The sequence below is a fragment of the Cydia pomonella genome, chromosome 5 (genome assembly GCF_033807575.1).
Source record: "Cydia pomonella isolate Wapato2018A chromosome 5, ilCydPomo1, whole genome shotgun sequence".
NCBI classification, from domain to species: domain Eukaryota; kingdom Metazoa; phylum Arthropoda; class Insecta; order Lepidoptera; family Tortricidae; genus Cydia; species Cydia pomonella.
In genome coordinates this window covers 8,826,341-8,844,054 of record NC_084707.1, presented here as the reverse complement: position 1 = coordinate 8,844,054, position 17,714 = coordinate 8,826,341, and the positions used below count along the sequence as shown (strand labels likewise).

At 40.1% G+C, this 17,714-nt stretch overlaps 3 protein-coding genes across 4 annotated transcripts; 2 read left to right on the top strand and 1 right to left on the bottom strand.

The window, feature by feature from the left end:
* Positions 1-7: 7 nt before the first annotated feature.
* Positions 8-5,269, top strand: LOC133517650 (uncharacterized). 2 transcript variants are annotated; one of them, XM_061851004.1, is made up of 7 exons: positions 8-194; positions 276-1,406; positions 1,482-1,543; positions 2,720-2,779; positions 2,875-3,108; positions 3,228-3,446; positions 5,051-5,269. In XM_061851004.1, the coding sequence occupies exons 1-7, from the start codon at positions 181-183 to the stop codon at positions 5,092-5,094; spliced, it is 1,764 nt and encodes a 587-aa protein (XP_061706988.1). In that variant the 5' UTR covers positions 8-180; the 3' UTR covers positions 5,095-5,269. The 2 variants fall into 2 exon arrangements, with proteins under 2 accessions (XP_061706988.1, XP_061706987.1); XM_061851003.1 differs by having other exon boundaries at positions 11-194; positions 3,228-4,787.
* A 3,629-nt stretch (positions 5,270-8,898) lies between these two features.
* LOC133517653 (tubulin polyglutamylase complex subunit 2) lies at positions 8,899-16,441 on the top strand. The gene is made up of 5 exons (XM_061851010.1): positions 8,899-9,170; positions 11,523-11,690; positions 12,526-12,704; positions 14,511-14,684; positions 15,984-16,441. The coding sequence occupies exons 1-5, from the start codon at positions 9,095-9,097 to the stop codon at positions 16,140-16,142; spliced, it is 756 nt and encodes a 251-aa protein (XP_061706994.1). The 5' UTR covers positions 8,899-9,094; the 3' UTR covers positions 16,143-16,441.
* On the bottom strand, positions 9,195-11,488 carry LOC133517652 (tRNA-dihydrouridine(47) synthase [NAD(P)(+)]-like). Its single transcript, XM_061851009.1, has one exon. The coding sequence runs from the start codon at positions 11,270-11,272 to the stop codon at positions 9,482-9,484; it is 1,791 nt and encodes a 596-aa protein (XP_061706993.1). The 5' UTR covers positions 11,273-11,488; the 3' UTR covers positions 9,195-9,481.
* Positions 16,442-17,714: the final 1,273 nt, after the last annotated feature.

Here is a 17,714-nt window from a genome sequence, read left to right as displayed (position 1 = left end):
GTGGCTTGTGCGTTGTGCGATCGGCCATCTTGTTTCTTTCGTGAGCCGTAATGTGATTGCGGCCATAAAATTGTATAGATTTTGTGGTAATTGTTCAGAAAATTTGAATATAGTGTGGCACAATTGTCTGTAAAATATAATTAATATCCTCAGTGAAGTGGATTAGTTTCAAGAAGTACTATGGGACGAGGAAGGTAAGGCACGTTTTTATGTTAATTTAATAACTGAATGCGTCATGTACATCTTTACTTAAAATGGTTTATAATGATTTTTAGAGATCGTAGTCGAGATAGGCGACGCAGCCGAAGCCGTAGTAGGAGTCGAAGCCGCAGTCGCAGTCCTCGCTATGGCCTTGGATCTGGCGGCGGTTACGGTGGAGGTGGCGGTTATGGCGGAGGCGGCGGCGGACGGCGCAATAACCCGGGCGCTAATTTGCGTAAACCAAAATGGGATTTGAGCAGACTTAAACCTTTCAAAAAAGACTTTTATGTTCCACACGCAGATGTTGAGAACAGATCGGACTCAGAAGTAGAGGCATGGAGGAGCGAAAATGAGATTACATTGAAAGGCCGCAACATCCCAAAACCGACGCTGACTTTTGATGAGGCAGGTTTCCCCGATTATGTGATGGATGAAATAGATAAAATGGGCTTTTCAAGACCAACACCCATTCAGGCACAAGGCTGGCCTATCGCTCTAAGTGGTTATGACATGGTCGGCATTGCTTCAACTGGTTCTGGCAAAACTCTTTCATATATTTTACCTGCCATAGTTCACATCAATAATCAGCCAAAATCTAGCCGAGGCGATGGCCCCATTGCTCTTGTATTGGCTCCTACCAGAGAGTTAGCACAACAAATTCAAGAAGTATGTGACAAATTTGCAAACACTTCCAAAATTCATAACACTTGTCTATTTGGCGGTGCTCCCAAGGGCCCTCAAGCAAGGGACTTGGATGCAGGTGTGGAAATAGTAATTGCAACTCCTGGCCGTTTGCTTGATTTCCTGGAAAGTGGAAGAACTAATCTAAAACGCACAACATATTTAGTACTTGATGAGGCTGACAGAATGTTGGACATGGGTTTTGAACCCCAAATCCGGAAAATCATTGAGCAAATCAGACCTGACAGACAAACCCTCATGTGGTCTGCAACCTGGCCTAAAGAAGTACAAAGTTTGGCATCAGAATTTTTGAAAGATTACCTACAAATCAATGTTGGTTCCTTGTCATTGGCAGCTAATCACAATATTCTTCAAATTATTGATGTGTGCATGGAGTATGAAAAAGAGACAAAATTGAGCACTCTCCTTAAAGAGATAATGGCAGAGAAAGAAAATAAAACTATTATATTTATTGAGACTAAGCGCAGGGTAGATGACATAACCAGAAAAATGAAACGTGATGGGTAAGTTAACTGTTCACAATTTTTTTAATTCATATGAAATAGTTAGTAGGTACTTAACTGTGTTTTTTCATGCAGGTGGCCTGCAGTCTGCATTCACGGTGACAAATCTCAGAGCGAAAGAGACTGGGTACTGCAAGGTAAGAAATGAAGGGTATTTATGCATAAATGAATATTGATTTCCTTTTGTTTTATTGTTATATCAACAGAATCAAACTGTATTGAGATTTCATATTTAAGTATTACATAAAATCTATTAACTAGAATCATTTGCACTAAAAATTCGCCCAAACCTAATTATAATAAAAAAATAACATGGATTCGAGAAGCGGTGTCGGATTGAGATTCTCAGGCGATCGCCGTGGCATCGCTGCCGCAGGGCGGTGTGGGAGTGGGGCAGCGCAGGCTGGGTGTGAGGCGCTCCGTATCTGACTCGTGTCTGCATGTGCAGGCTGGGGCGATGCGGCCGCGCGGCGACTCGGGCGGCCCCGCGCCCCCCGCGGCACGCCGGGTGCCGCCGCTAGTTGTCGGGGCTAGTAGCTAGCCCTGTGCAGTATCTCTGCCACCCTCGCACTGCACTGCCGCGCCGCGGTGCCGCGGCCAGTCTGAGCCGCTTCTCGAGCGTCTGGCGAGGCTCGTCGGCCGCGCCGCTCTCGTGCGGCGTCCCCGACGTCACGGCTCACGGCTGTCGCCGCCAGCCGTCTGGCGCCCTAGTGCCTCGGCGAGCCGATCGGCTCGCTCGCCGCCGGTCACGCCATTCGTTCTCGATTATTCTTTTGCGTGTATTGTCCTATGATATACCGAAGAGACAGTACAATTAGTAAGTTTATTCGAGAAGTTATACCCAGTAAACCTGCAACCCTGACTTGCATTTACGTACCTGTGGTCTCTGTATTTATTAGAAGTAATCTGCAACATGATTTATTGATCGATTTCTCATATTATTTTGGTTAGCAAATAGCGTAATGAGTTTATTATTTTGCCCCTTACTTTATTTACTGTTTATGCATAATTATGGAAAAGAGATGGAAAATGGAACAGATCTCTAGTCATGCTTCGGGTCAAACATTCAAGGCATTTTGTACGAAAAATGAATTGAAATCACTTTGTATAAAACATGACTACAGGCTTGGGTAATGTATACATACAGTTTTACTTGGATTTTATAGGTGAACTCTGTATGCTTGCTAGAGCAGTTGTGAATGAAAGAAAAAAATTTGTAGAAAGGAAAGTAAGAAACGCAGATTCACGCTACACTGAGCTTGCATACGGAGCAAACTTAGTCTTCTACTAATATTACCAATATTTTTTTACAGATTTTCGAAGTGGTAAAGCTCCTATTTTAGTAGCTACGGATGTAGCCGCTCGTGGCTTAGGTATGTTAAACATTGTAAAAACTTATTCTTCTATTTGTATAACTTCAATTGCGAATTGTTCTTGGGGTGCTAATATGTTTCCTTTATTTTAACAGATGTGGATGATGTTAAATTCGTCATTAACTTCGATTATCCCAGCAATTCTGAAGACTACGTCCATCGCATCGGAAGGACAGGGCGTACCAATAAGACTGGAACGGCTTACACGTTCTTCACTCCTTCAAACGCAGCTAAGGCGGCCGATCTCGTGTCCGTGTTGAAGGAAGCCAAACAAGTCGTTAATCCTAAGCTGCAGGAATTAGCCGAACGCGGGGGTGGGGGTGGCAGACGTAAGTAGATTGTTTAATTATATAAGTCATAATATTTCGTTGTCTTTAAATACACGTGGAAACGAAGGAGGGAGGCCTTAAGTATAAATAAATTATAACTTTTATAAATGTTTGTGCAGGCCACCGCGGCCGTGGCGGCAGATATCGCCGCGGCGGGCGTCGCTCGCGCACCCGTTCACGCTCCCGCTCTCGCGACCGCCGCCGCCGCTCTCGCTCGCGCTCACGCGATCGCCGCCGCCGCCGCCACAGCTCATCCCGTTCTTCGCGCAGCAAGTCCTCGAGATCATCCAGAAGCCGTTCGCGTTCCCGCTCGCGCTCGCGTAGCCGCTCTCGCTCAGGCAAGTGCAGCCCACACAAGGACGCTACTTCTGCCGGGCCGCAGGCCGCACCCCAAGCTCTGCTGCCGACGCCGAAACCTCTCCTTCCGACTCCTACTATCGGTCCCCAGTTGCCGCCAAACCCTGCTGACCAACCTAACGGCAAAGGTCCAGCGACGCCTCCCGTTCGCAAGGACGCCCCTCGAACTAATAATGAAGTTAGGAATGCAAATAATGATAACTCAAATTACATGCAACAGATGCAGGCGCCCCCTCCGAATCAAGTGCCACCACTAATGGGCCTCAATCCTATGAACATGTGTATGCCCCCCATGAATGGCCAAGGGTTCGTCATGCCTCCCTTTTTCCCAGCCGACCAGTACGGTGTGATGATGCCGTCATTTCCCCCGGGCGCCGGCGCCATGGTCCCCGGCGGCTGGGGCCACCCGCCCCCGCCGCCGCCTCCGCCTCCCCCGTCCTCCGCCCCGTCGGCAGGCAACGCTTACGACAACTTTAATTACGGACCACACGGCTCGGGAGAGAGCAACCTCGAGCCAGATTCCAGGAAGCGAGGACCTCGCAAAGGCGGGCCCGGAGGCCTGGGCGCTGACCCCCGCGGCGGCCTCGGCGCCGACCCCCGCGGCGGCCTCGGCGCCGACCCCCGCGGCGGCCTCGGTGCCGACCCTCGCGGCGGCCTGGGCGCTGACCCCCGTGGCAGCCACGGCGCCGACCCTCGTGGCGGCCTCGGCGCCGACCCCCGGGGCGGCCTGGGCGCCGACCCCCGGGGCGGCCTCGGTGCCGACCCGCGCGGCGGCCTGGGCGGCTCGGGCGGGGGCCTCGGCTCCGACGGCGCCGGCGGGCCGCGCGCCCGCGGCGGTCGTGACCGGCCCCGCCGACGCGGAAGAGGACGCGATAGCAACGATTTTAACGAAACTTCGGGTGGCGGCGGTCTCGGTTCGGACAATGCCGAGCCCTTGGGATCCGGCGGCCTCGGCGGGGGCCCTGGCTACGGGTATCCCTCTGGCGGTCCTAACGTACCCCATGGGAGCCTGCTGCCGCGCATGCTTCCTCAGAATGGCGGAGAAATCGTCGGGCCGCAGGCTAACTTTACAGCATTTGGGTCCTATGGACAAAAATTCAACAAGAGACAGCAAAATGAACAGTACCAGAATAATTCTAATAATGTGTATAATGAAGCTCCATACAATAATGGTTACGGCCCGCAAGACATGGGCCCGGGCAGACCGCAAGGTTTTAGTATGTTTCCAAATCAAAACGGTCCCGGCAATGCGCAGGCTGGTGGCTCCATGGGGTACAACAATGACCGCCAGAGGAATCGCCAACGACGGTGAAATTCCTGAGGTTTGTTACCTTCAAACCAAATGCAAACTCACCTCCATGCGTAACAATCACTGTTTTCTTGATGTGTCAACTATAAGTATAATATCATCGTTGCCTTCGCGGAGATGTGTGTTTCGACTCTTCTCTAGTGCTATTTATTCATAATCATGAGTTTTTTTATGGTTGGTACATCATTCAACACCTTTAATACCTAATTGTAAACTTTGTGCTTGTATCTTTTATTTTTATGTTATTGTTTTATACTAATTGATATTTTATTGCAGAAAACGGATACAATGGGGATTCGCGACGTCGCAGAAGAAGATAGAACGCTGCCAAACCTCAACAAAGGAGTAATATTGACTGAATCTTTCAGAGACATAGTGCAGTTACGCTATCCGTATATTTCCTTCTTTGCATATGCATAAACGCTATTTTTAATATAAGTAGTATCATTAAAATGAGAACAAAAATAATTACAATTAAAAAAACATTTCACTGTATTTGTAGTATTCCATTCCATTTATTGTATGTATAGGGATCACTTTTCTCAATACCAGTATTTATAGGAAGCTTCAATAGTGTTTGACATAAGAATATAATTGACCTGTTTAAGAATCTTATTGAGAAAGATCATTTCAATTAGTCTAGGTTAAAAGTTAAGACTAACTGAAACCTGAACCCTGAAAACTTACTAAGGGTTCAGGGTCCTTTTGCGGGGCTTCTAGACCCCTTGTAATCTGCAATTCTGTTTGGTACAAACAGGTACAAACAAACAACTCTTGGTACAAACATGTATTAGAGTGATTTCTAATATTTATTATAAAATTTGTAGATAAACCCTTTTACTTTTAAGTATTTTTTGATATTTTCTACCACAGTTGTTGGCATTAAAAATGTTGGGTCAGACAATAGTAGATTGTTAACCAAGGAATTAAAGGCACCCATTTCAGTCGAGGTACTTAGGCGCTCTAATGCAGTGAGAGCACCAATAGTCGGGGACTGAAAGTGCCTTTCACCCGAGTTAAACACTGTACTTTCATTTTTAATAAGAAAGTAAAATACATATGTATTTTAAAAAACACGGTTAAGTATACATTTCAGTAGTATTTCTTGAGGGTACTTCAGGGTACTTTCAATTAACAATTTTAGTAAATAAATCGTTATTTATGGAATAGGAAGTTATTATCAGAATGGAAATTGTACAACAAATCAATTTGAAACCAAACCTACTTAGAAAGTACACAGTGCTCTAGAGCAGAAACATGTCATTTTCTGCACACTTTTGGGACAACAACCCATTTTCAGAGAATGAGAAATGAAAATTAATTTTGAAAGCACAATTTTGTGGCTTAAAAAAAAGTTTATATTGGGTTGCGACCAAGAGGATGATTTTGGTATTTCTATTATTCTTTGGAAATCCTAAGCAAATGCAAAGGGTTAAAATAGTTTTTGTACAAAAAATTGTTGGTTATTGCTCTAGTACATATTTGTAATTTCTTAACACGCTATTTAAAAATTGTAACGCCTCTAGTGGCGGATTGTAATTGTATGTTGTGAGATAATTTGATTTGTTTGGTATAGAGTGGACAAGTACATTAAAATGTCGTGAACAGGGAGAGCACACTGCATATAATTGATGCTGATGGTATTCTAAAGCCTGACCAGCAATATATGATCATGCGCCATATTGCGGAATTCCATTGGAACTAAGTTTTTCATACTAAACTGAACTGTCATCCCATACATGAAAATAACAGCACCCTCTTGACAATGATCAATGATCATATATTTCTGGTCGGGTTTTAATCATCTCTTGACAGATTAGTTACACACAGTGTATGGTCTTATAAAATAATGGCTGTATATTTTAGGCTAAGTCTTAATCAATTCTGTAATTCCATTTTTCATATACATCTCTGTATAAATTATGAGAGCGTAATAAACATTTGCACTTCAATTAGTTGTTTTTATTATTCTTATTAATGTAGAGTTAGCAACAGAAGTTGCTGAGTGGACTAGATGTTAAAAGTTCTCTGAATAATCTGAACAGCTTTCTATACCATGCAAAAAATCGTGGATCTAGTCCAGGCTCCTAAATTATTAAATAAATTAGAGATAATCTTACACAAATGAATCCTTACTGGTTCAATTGTGTTGTGGGTACTAATTTATATCATATAACTATTGATTCATGAAATGTATATAATCAATAGTTATAGATAGAATATTTATTCATGATAAAATTGAAGAAATCAAGATTCTTATTTGAGATTATTTATATAAAACTACTTGACTGCAATACTTGTTATGTTGCCCGTTTGAATTTTTCCGGGGTATGAATCTAAACTGAATCAAATAAATAATGATGACTCATTTTTAGTTTTATATTTAAAAAAAATACACTATGTTAAAGCTATATTAATCCTACTGGCTGTCCAGGTACCAACATGTGTCCAAAATCCGATGGTTTACTAGCAACTTGCATATGCTGTCCAAGATCTTGGGACTTTCCTATTATCAGTTCCCAGCGACCATTGTCACATTTTTTAAACTTGCATCCCAGTTTATCTTTCAAAAGTCTACGCAATGTGTCGATTTGTCCTGGAAAATTGTATTCATTCCTGGCAGCAATTAGGATTTTTTTTACAGTTACGACTTCTTTATTCTCGGTTTGAAGTCTGTGGATGATATTTCTTATTCCTTGTATCATAGCTTCATCTATATCTAATCTCTTTTTGGGGCTCTTTCTTTTTCGAGTTGTGGTTGTGAAATTAATTGTGTCTGTGTCTGAAGATCCATCAACTAATGCAGCTGCTTTGATACTGAGTGCTTCTTTTTTTATACTTCTGATTGTGCGCTCCGGCACGCCTGTAGCTATAGCGGTGCGTTTCAAGGCTCGATGTAATGGTAATAGAATATATTTATTTCTTTTCTCCATTTCAAAGTAAGTCAAAACTTTGTATAACACATTACGCACCTCATTACTTATTACCTTTCCCCTTCCCATTGCTATAAACGATGTAAGTAATTATTTAGCTATTGCGCTGAATCAAAAACTTAGTTCAGGTCCAGAATTGAAATTTCTAAACATAATACAAACTAATGATAATAAACCACTGACAGATGTGACTGGGATGTGATTGTGATGTGACAGTCTGACAGTTTTTGTCTTTTAAATAATTTCATAGAAGTTTGACGTTTAAGATAACACTTTCATCGTCTGAGCCTCCTAGTGAGTATTATATTCTTTGGTCTGAGCTATCAAAGTCGCTGCCAACTTTGCTCCATTGTCTCGTATCGTTCCGAATAATTATGGCTGTTGAGATATTAGTTTACGCTTGACACTATCTTCCTATTGTTCCAATTGTCTATTTTGAATTTGGTTTCTTTTTCATTGAATTTCACATCTGTTGATATGATTACTCTATTTTCTCTCGGGTCATATAGTCTGTACCCTGAGCCACTATATCCAACCATTATATACTTCTTAGCTCTTGGCTCTATTTTTATTATATCTAAGTATTTATCGGATACATACTGAACAATAACCGCTTTCGACTTTGCGTCGTTACTTTCAAATTTCAAGAAAAAAAGTTTAATAAAGTTTAATCACAATAGAGATTTGCTGAACATTTATTAATAACTATTGGTGCTCTTAGTGTTCTCAAATAATAATATTAGTGTTTTATAGATTGCAGAGTTGTGTTAATGAGAAACATTCGTTGTGTTTGTGTAACTAAGAATTGTTACTTAATTTAATTTTGTTTATGAAGTTATTTGAAATGCGATTAGAAATGTTTAACTCTGTACCACATTTTTAATCGAGGAGGAGTGTTGAGATATTAGTTTACGCTTGACACTATCTTCCTATTGTTCCAATTATGGCAACCCTACCTATGGTTGACTGGTAGAGAATGCCATGAGGCATTAAGTCCGCCATTTGTACCTTTTTTGATGTGCAATTAAGTTTAAAATAAATAAAAAAAGAAAACAGCTAAATAATTATTTTGTAAACTAACTATTCGATATATTATTCGCAAATAATTTATTCGTGGGCTATTTTATTCGCGAATAATACATTCGTGGAATAAATTATTCGCGAATGAATTGAACACTAATAATCATTCGAAAAAATATTCGTTATTCGCGAATGATTTGGTTATTCTCATTCGTCTTTTATTTGTCATTAAAATGATGTATGACCGTCTGTTACTATGGTTATTATTTTGTTGACAGTCATGCCCATTTCATTCACTATGCAAACAATAATGTGTTGTCCAAAATAAATTTGTACTTAAACTTACAGTGGCTCAATTTGTAACAAAATGAGTTTTTGTGTGGATTTAGTTTCAGAAGATTCTTTTTATGAAAATATTACTTTGGGTGTAACTAAACTTTTAGGTCAGTAAAGAAACCTCCAATGTATTATGTTATGAGAACATATATTTATTTTTACATATATCTATGAAGGCTAAACAAAAATATGATCTAAATCAGTGGTGGGCAAACTTTTTTCATGGGGGGCCAGAAAATTTTAAAAAATCCGAGGGCCGGACCTGTAGTATAAATACATTTTGATTTGAAACCGTTATCTCTCGAGCTATATACAAATTATTTCGAAGGACCGGCGGCGGGCCGGATGAAAGCCTTGCGCGGGCCGGAGCTGGCCCGCGGGCCGTACTTTGCCCACCACTGATCTAAATAGTAAAAATCTAATAAGAATTAGTTTTATGCTTAGGTAGAAATTGGAACCCATCAGGTACAGGCCCTAAAAGCATTTCACTAATCTTGATCCAATCATGGCAGCTTCCAGAGGCCATTAGGGTTTCCAAGTCATTTCTACCAAAATAAATGGGAGGTCGCTCATTTATTTTTTGTGGTGGTCTTTCGAGAAGGCCTACTGGCACATAGCGGTACAAAAATGATAGCCACTCTAGGAGGAATCTGCGCGTGTTTTCTACACCCTGGGTATCTGAGCCCCAGTGTTCAAGGCCATAGTTTGTATATTTCTTTATAATATCAAATCTTTCACTACTGCTGATATCCCAGAGTTTATGTTCTTTAATCTCAGTGAACAGCCAAGGTTTGATCAAAGCACCCCGTCCAATCATTACACCTTTAACAGTGGGAGCTATTTCTCTTTTTTGGACATAATCCTCATAGCTCATGATATCACCATTGCCAAAGACAGGGCAAGGCTTAGCTGCTTGAGCACAGGTTTCAATGTACTCCCAGTCAGCTGATCTTGTGTACCTAGCTTCCCTGGACCTTCCGTGTAATGTAATAAGGGAGGCACCACATTCAGCCAATTTGGGCACAATAGTATGAGCAATTTTCTTGTCCTGGTAAACTCCTGTCCTAATTTTTGCAGTGAATGGTATGCTTAACAGCTTTGAGGCACATGTAACTGAAGCTTCTAAAGTAGGCAACCTGTGCATCATACCACTACCACCTCCTTTCTTATAAATTAAATCTATAGGACAGCCTAGATTTAAATCTATGAAATCCAGTTCCGTTTTTTCTTGTAGTAACTGAGCCACTTTTGTGATTTGCCAAACATTGGTTCCACATATTTGTGCCCCAAACAAGTCCTCTGTTTCATGTCTTTTGACTAGAGCCCACTCTTGTTTCATTCCTTTGAGGAGAGACTCGCACAGAGCCATTTCTCCGCAGGTTATGTCTGCCCCATACTCTTTGCATATTCTCCTAAATGGCAAGTTACCCACTGTAGTAAGAGGGCTGAGATATAGTTTATCCTGCCAATCAATAGATTTCCTTTCTCTAGGTAAAAGTTTGACCAAATCTTCATCAGTAATTACCCCGCTTTTAGTATCTTCTTGTTTCGCTTTTTGATCTGCTTTAGATACATCTGGTGAAGGTTTCGAATCTGTTTTTCTTTTGTCCAAAACTTTCACTAGTTTTTCAGATAGATCAAAATTGTAGGTCCTTTTTTGTAAGCTTATTTGAAGCTCAGATTGAAGAGTATTTTTCGTGTCATCTTTCCATTCTTTGGCTTTAATATCATTCACTATATTGTAGCCCTCTGGCGTGAGATGGTGAGATCCAAACCTACAGGCAATGCCCCGTGGACATTCACCGCGAAGTTCAAACAGGTGACAGCGGTCTCCTATATCCTTAGGTTTATTCTTTAAATAATCCAGAGGGTTATGAATAAATTTACAATTATTATACTTACAAGTTTGTAAGTCAGCCGCCGATTTTATATTAATGATGCTAGGGCATGGCTTACTTTGTTTGTCATCTTGATAGGTCTTTGGTCTTGCTTTATTCTGCCCCCGTTTCCTCTCCCTAGGTTTTTGTTGTTTCTCCCTGTTGTCATCAGTTTTAGCCTTCTTATTGTGTATATTGCTAGCGTCGGTGGTTTCGTCTAATTTGCGTTTCTCACAAGAGTTCGGATCTTTTTCATTTTCACCATTTATCTCGGGATTTTTAACAACGAATTCCTCTTTGATAAGACACACACCAGCATGTGCATTAGCCATGTTACCAAATTGTTCTTTAACACAACAATTAGAAAGAAAAGTAGATTATTTTATTATTAATAATACTAGGTTATAAAATTGCCGGAGCATCCTACGATCCTACCTCTTATACAACTGTCAGTGACAAACACACGTGTTTCTGTTTATAAAGCTAGCTCCACTGTTTTTTTATTGTTTTACTGTAACTAAAATAACATTTTTGTAAAAATAATTCAAACACATAATGAAGACATATTAATATTGGTTTTAGAGTCCGACCCTCGAATTTGCAATGTAAATGTGGAACGCCGGATTCCTTGCGATCGCGTCGCCCTCTCTACTTGGGAGCAACGACATTCTGCTGTATTACCTGAAGATCTTCGAAATTTTTATGCCTCAAGTGATGGATTTTTACTTACTTGGCACTACAAGTACTCAGGTAAGTAATAGTACTTGCAAACAAAGGGTTACTTGGACGAACAGTATCTTACTTTATAAAACAGTTACTCGCTTAAGTGCCAATTACATCCACACTTTATCAGGCCTGATATCAGACCCGGTTTTGGCCCGGGAAATAATATTTTCCGTTTCACCAAATATTAGCACATCGTTTACAATATTTGATATGTAAAAAATGGTTACGATGTAAAAATATCAAATATTGAACATTTTTGGTAATTAGAGACAACGTATTTTTACATTTCAAATATTGTTACGTTTTGTCTGATGTGTGACGTCATCGGCTCTGTAGAATTCGCGCCAAAACTTATGAGCGTTTCAACCGCTCAAACTTTTTCAACATTTACATATTATTAATAAAATAATATGAAGATTTGTAAAAGTATTTTTATTTTTACCGGTGTTCAACCGATATAAATAATGATTAAAATTAAAAAAAAAAACATGCATGAAGCTAATTGCGGGGATCTTTCTCTTACTCTCACTAAAGCGCCAATTACATCCACACTTCCCGAAAACGCGCCCGAATTTAGCCCCGATTTCGGCCCTGATAATCGTTTTCAGGTTCACGGAATATCAGCACATCGTTAACAATATTAGAAATGTAAAAGATACTTGGTTTTTAATTGCCAAAACTGTTCAATGTTTGATATTTTTGCATATGAACAATTTTTTTACATTTCAAATATTGTAAACGATAAGCTGATATTTGGTGAAAATGAAAAATACTCTTTTCCGGGCCCAAAATCGGGTCTGGTATCAGGCCCAATAAAGTGTGGATGTAATTTGCACTTAAGTATTTAAATTTATTTCAGCTGATCAGGTATTGCCCGTTGGTTCCATTCGAGTGAACTCCTTGAACGAACTAATTCTTTCGCCAGCTTTAAAGGATCTACTGGACTTCTCTTTTACTCGTCCGAACACGGGACCACGACCGGTTCTCAACACCAAGAGCAAAGTGTTTGAACTAGATTCTTGTAGAACAATCGGTAAGGTAAGTTTGGGTGACAGAGAAAATACGTGTACACTCTTCGTCACCACGCATAACAGCCATTAGAAAACCCAATATTCTCACACATGACATTCAAACTGTTTTTCCAATGTCTGATGTGCGCGGTGGGGCGGGGTACATGAAAACCATATAGACACTTCATTAACGACATAAATAAATAAATTAAATTAATCAATTACTTAAGTAAGTAATAGGGGCCTATAAAATCCCGGTCTTTTGATAGGCCTTATGTTGGGATATATGTCCAACACGTAGAGACGTTGGAGAGCTTTAATATCATGTAGAACGCCTGCTGGAACCCGTTATGCATTATTTTTTAAGTTATGTACTTATTGTATTATTTATTTCCGACATCTGAATTTTGTTTGTAAGCTTACAGGAACAAAGGTCTAAAATGCACTTTAAAAAATTATAATAAATTTTGCACAAAAGCTAAAAATATGATAAATGCTTCTAAAAATCGACAATATCATGCTTGAGGAAACTCAGCGGTTTCTTTTTAGATGGTTCCGTACCAAAAAGGTACAAAAGGAACTCTTATGGTGCGACTCTGTCCGTCCGTCCGTCCGTCTGTCACAACGCTAAATATCTCGAGAACCACGTAAGCTATCGCTATTGATTTGAAATTTGGAATAGTTATGAACAACGCTAACCCAGACACATTAAAAGTATTATTGTTTTATTTTATTTTTATTAACTATGGAAATTGCCCAATATGAAGAGAAGAAATGAAAATTTTAAAGTCTAGTGACTAGGTCAAGTGGGGTATCATTTGAAAGAGCTTAAATTGTACATTCCAAAACATTTTTTTTCTTTTTGATTTATGGCGGAAAATGTGAAAAAAAATATACCATGCCCCCCTTATCTCCGAAGTTTACTGAAGAACAATTATGAAATTTTTACATAATATTACCAGTATTATAAATTTTACAGGATCTTGGTAACTTTTTTAAAAATTAAAAAAAACATTACCGAATTCAGTTTGCAATTTAACCAACTTTACGTAGGTAGTGTGTTAATTACACTTGAAATATCTGAGATTACATTAAAGACACCTTTTTTAAAATAAGAATAAGAACAATTTTTGAAATCGGTTCACATGATTGAGAATTATCCTCCAAAAACCAATATGCGTGCATTACATCGCGCAAGTTAGACAATTTGCCGATAGATGGCGCTGTACACAATTTTTTTTTATTTTTTATTTTTATTATAGGACAATATTACACAAATTGACTAAGTCCCACCACCAGCTCAACAAGGCTTGTGTTGAGGGTACTTAGACAACGATATATATAATATATAAATATTTATAAATACTTAAATACATAGAAAACACCCATGACTCAGGAACAAATATCCATGCTCATCACACAAATACATGCCCTTACCAGGATTTGAACCCGGGACCATCAGCTTCGTAAGCAGGGTCACTACCCACTAGGCCACACCGGTCGACAATTATACTTAGTATAGGTACTTCTGATAAAGTCTTTCGCCTTTATAGTTACACGAGATAATTCAAAGTTTGTACAGAACCCTCATTTGACCTCGTTTGTGCGCGAGTAAAACGAACTCTCATTTGACCGGTTTTATTTTATTATATATTAATTAAAAAACAAAAAAATAATTAAAAAAAACCATATCTACGGCTCCGAGCAGGCACATCTATCTCTCTCACGCTTACACTCAGTGAGAGAAGACCACGAACTTACGGAGCCTTAAATCAAAGCTCGTTTTAAAAACTGCTGTCAGTTTACTGTATCTAATTCTGGATACGTATTTAAGGTATGCCTGGTGTACACGGGAGGCTCGTGGTCAGTGTGGCTGGGTACCCGTTCGGGCGCCTGGGGTTGGCTCGCGGACTCCTTCACGCAGTACTTCAGGATGGCGCTGGTGCACCTCGGGCTGCCCGGCTGGCAGGCCGCCTTCGCGGGCCTGCCGCCTATACCGTGGGCCGAGGTAATTAAATTCAGACCAAGATAAGTTGACAGCGATTTTGACAGCCCAGACAGTACAAGTGATATTTTAAACGCCAAACTTTTATGAAATTATGACGTTTGACGTTTTGATGGAAATCGTACGATTAATCCATTTTGAATCGACTTTTTAATTGCGGACGAGGAAAACGCGCGCGCCGCCTCGGTCGAAGCACGTCTACCTAGTTGGTTACTAAATTATGATCCTGCAATAATCTTTATCTACATAAAATATACAAACGAAAGTTGAATAAACTACATATTAAATTGAAGTACACAAAATCAGGAATTACATATGACAATATCATTAAAAATGGCCTCCTCTGGCCTTGACACAGGCCCTCTAACGACGAGGCCAGTCATCAATAGCGGCACGCACGATTGTCATGTCTAATTCCGTCACTGTCTTAACTATGACCTGCTTGAGGGAGTCAAGATTTGTGTGGGATTTAGCACGCAGGCTTTCTCCTCAATAATTTAACCTGCCATATGGCATAATCCAGGGGGTTAAGATCCGGGCTGGAGGACGGCCAGTCTTCGTGGGCAATAAAGTCAATTTTGTTCCTTCGAAACCAGGCTTGAGTTGTTTTTGCCTTATGTGCAGGAGCTGAGTCCTGTTGAAAGACCCATGGCTGGTTTTGAAATAGGGTGTGGCTTAAAGGCTTCACTATTGGTTCGAAAACGGTTTCCTGGTAAACTTTGGCCCCAGTTTTCACACCTTTTTCACAGAAATGAACCTGTGTGGTCTTCCAGACCTCTTGCGGTCCTCGAAGCTCCGAGTACTATTGTATCTATTAATTGTGGGATAAAGAAATTGTTTGTTGATTTTTAGGTTTTCAAGCAACTTCAAAATCATGTTTGGTGGGTGCCCACATCTGTGCAACGCAATTACTGCGATACGATTCTCTTTTAGGCCCCAATTCATTATAGATACGAAGAGATAAGCGTTATGTGTGGTATATAATTATAGCTCACAAATCCACCACATTATGTCATTTTTTAATTTTTTCGGTAGCATTTGTTTTAACGGAAATAAAGAGGTTGCAAATCGAAAAACAGAACTTAGTAACCAAGTAGGTACACTCTACACTGGCCGTTTTGTGCGCGAGGAAATTACCTCGCGCGTATGGTCGCTCTGTGTGGACTCGCCTAATGGACCACTAGCATAGCATGAGAAATTAAAATGTATTCGTGCTTTATTTTAGATGGGCTCCGAATTAACTGAACGAGACACGACACATATTTACTAGATCTCAATCTAATATCACTTTGTAATTCACAGCAACTGTTCCTCCTGCTGGCCCCGCATCTGTTGGAAAAAGTAGACGAAAATCCCGTGGCTTCATCGTCGTCCGAGGCGAGCCTCAACCACATCGACCCAAACATCTTCAAGGTCTCTGCGAGGCAGCACAAGAATGCATCCAGGCAGACCAATGCATAAAATCAGGCTATGAAGTGGGCAACTGTCAAAGGATTGTGTTGATGGCGCCAGCATAGGTTTCACCTGACTTTAGTTTAATGCTATGAAATTTGGCTTAAACCGTCGCGAAACTATTTGAAAAAAAAAACTCGGCACACTAAGGTTAAGGGCCAAGCATCCAGGCCATAAAAAAACAAGTTATGAGTAGGACTGACAGATAATTTTTAAGAAAAAAAACCGACTTCAATGAGGGAGACCCGTGATAGAACGATTATTGTTGATTTTGGATTTCATACAATGAAATTAAAAAGACAGCGTCCTACGCCTAATTATGTAGAAAAGGAGGTAACATGTTTCTTTTTATCACTGCACCGACCTTGACACATTTCAGATTTGCCCTATGGTTGACTGGTAAGATACCCGCAATAGGGTATTCGACTGTATTTAAGATAAATTATTTCACACCATGCATGAAATAAAGTACCAGATAATTATTAAAAAAACTAAATAGGATAAAAATATAAAAAGCGGCCAAGTGCGAGTCGGACTCGCCCATGAAGGGTTCCGTACCATTTATGACGTATTAAAAAAACTACTTACTAGATCTCGTTCCAACCAATTTTTGGTGGAAGTTTGCATGGTAATGTATATCATATATTTTTTTTAGTTTTATCATTCTGTTATTTTAGAAGTTATAGGGGGGGGGGGGGGGACCCATTTTACCACTTTGGAAGTGTCTCTCGCGCAAACTATTCAGTTTAGAAAAAAATGATATTAGAAACCTCAATATCATTTTTGAAGACCTATCCATAGGTACCCCACACGTATGGGTTTGATGAAAAAAAATTTTTTTTTAGATATATGACGTATTAAAAAAAAACTACTTACTAGATCTCGTTCAAACCAATTTTCGGTGGAAGTTTGCATGGTAATGTACATCATATATTTTTTTTAGGTTTATCATTCTCTTATTTTAGAAGTTACAGGGGGGGGGGGGGGGGGGACACATTTTACCACTTTGCAAAACCTATGCTGGCGCCTTCTATAAGATACTTCGACCGGCCAACTTCAGAAATATACGAGCATGGTCAACAATTAGCTCAGGTTGCACCCGTCTTTCAAAGTTGGTTTTAAGTGCCAATTACATCCACGCTTTATCAGGCCCGAGCAAATAGTATTTTTCCGTTTCACCAAATATCAGCACACGATGCATGTGATTACAATATTTGAAATGTAAAAAAAAGGGTGCATATGCAAAAATATAAAGCATTGGATATTTTTGGCAATTACAGACAAGGTATTTTTTACATTCAAATATTGTTAACGATGTGTTGATATTCCGTGAAATGGAAAACTGTTATCGCCCGATATCGGGAAGTGTGGATATAATTGGCTGCTGGCGCCATATTTAACGATCAACAATCGGTTAACGGTTTACATTTTAGTTCGTTGCCAAAGAGTAAAGTAAGTATATTGAAAAACGTTGCACCACACCGTCTGTCATCTTTAAATGTTATTGAATGGGAAATTCCATAGTTCACTACTGAGTGACGCTGATCAGTCCGCCAATTGTGGTTAGTGCAACTGGTCGTA

Coding starts and splice junctions, on each gene's coding strand:
- LOC133517653 (XM_061851010.1), top strand. CDS start 9,095: ATGAGTTTTTGTGTGGATTTAGTTTCAGAAGATTCTTTTTATGAAAAT. Junction 9,171..11,522: donor GGGTGTAACTAAACTTTTAG/GTCAGTAAAGAA, acceptor TATTGGTTTTAG/AGTCCGACCCTCGAATTTGC. Junction 14,685..15,983: donor CGCCTATACCGTGGGCCGAG/GTAATTAAATTC, acceptor TGTAATTCACAG/CAACTGTTCCTCCTGCTGGC.
- LOC133517650 (XM_061851003.1), top strand. Junction 1,407..1,481: donor AGAAAAATGAAACGTGATGG/GTAAGTTAACTG, acceptor TTTTTCATGCAG/GTGGCCTGCAGTCTGCATTC. Junction 1,544..2,719: donor AAGAGACTGGGTACTGCAAG/GTAAGAAATGAA, acceptor ATTTTTTTACAG/ATTTTCGAAGTGGTAAAGCT.
- LOC133517652 (XM_061851009.1), bottom strand. CDS start 11,272: ATGGCTAATGCACATGCTGGTGTGTGTCTTATCAAAGAGGAATTCGTT.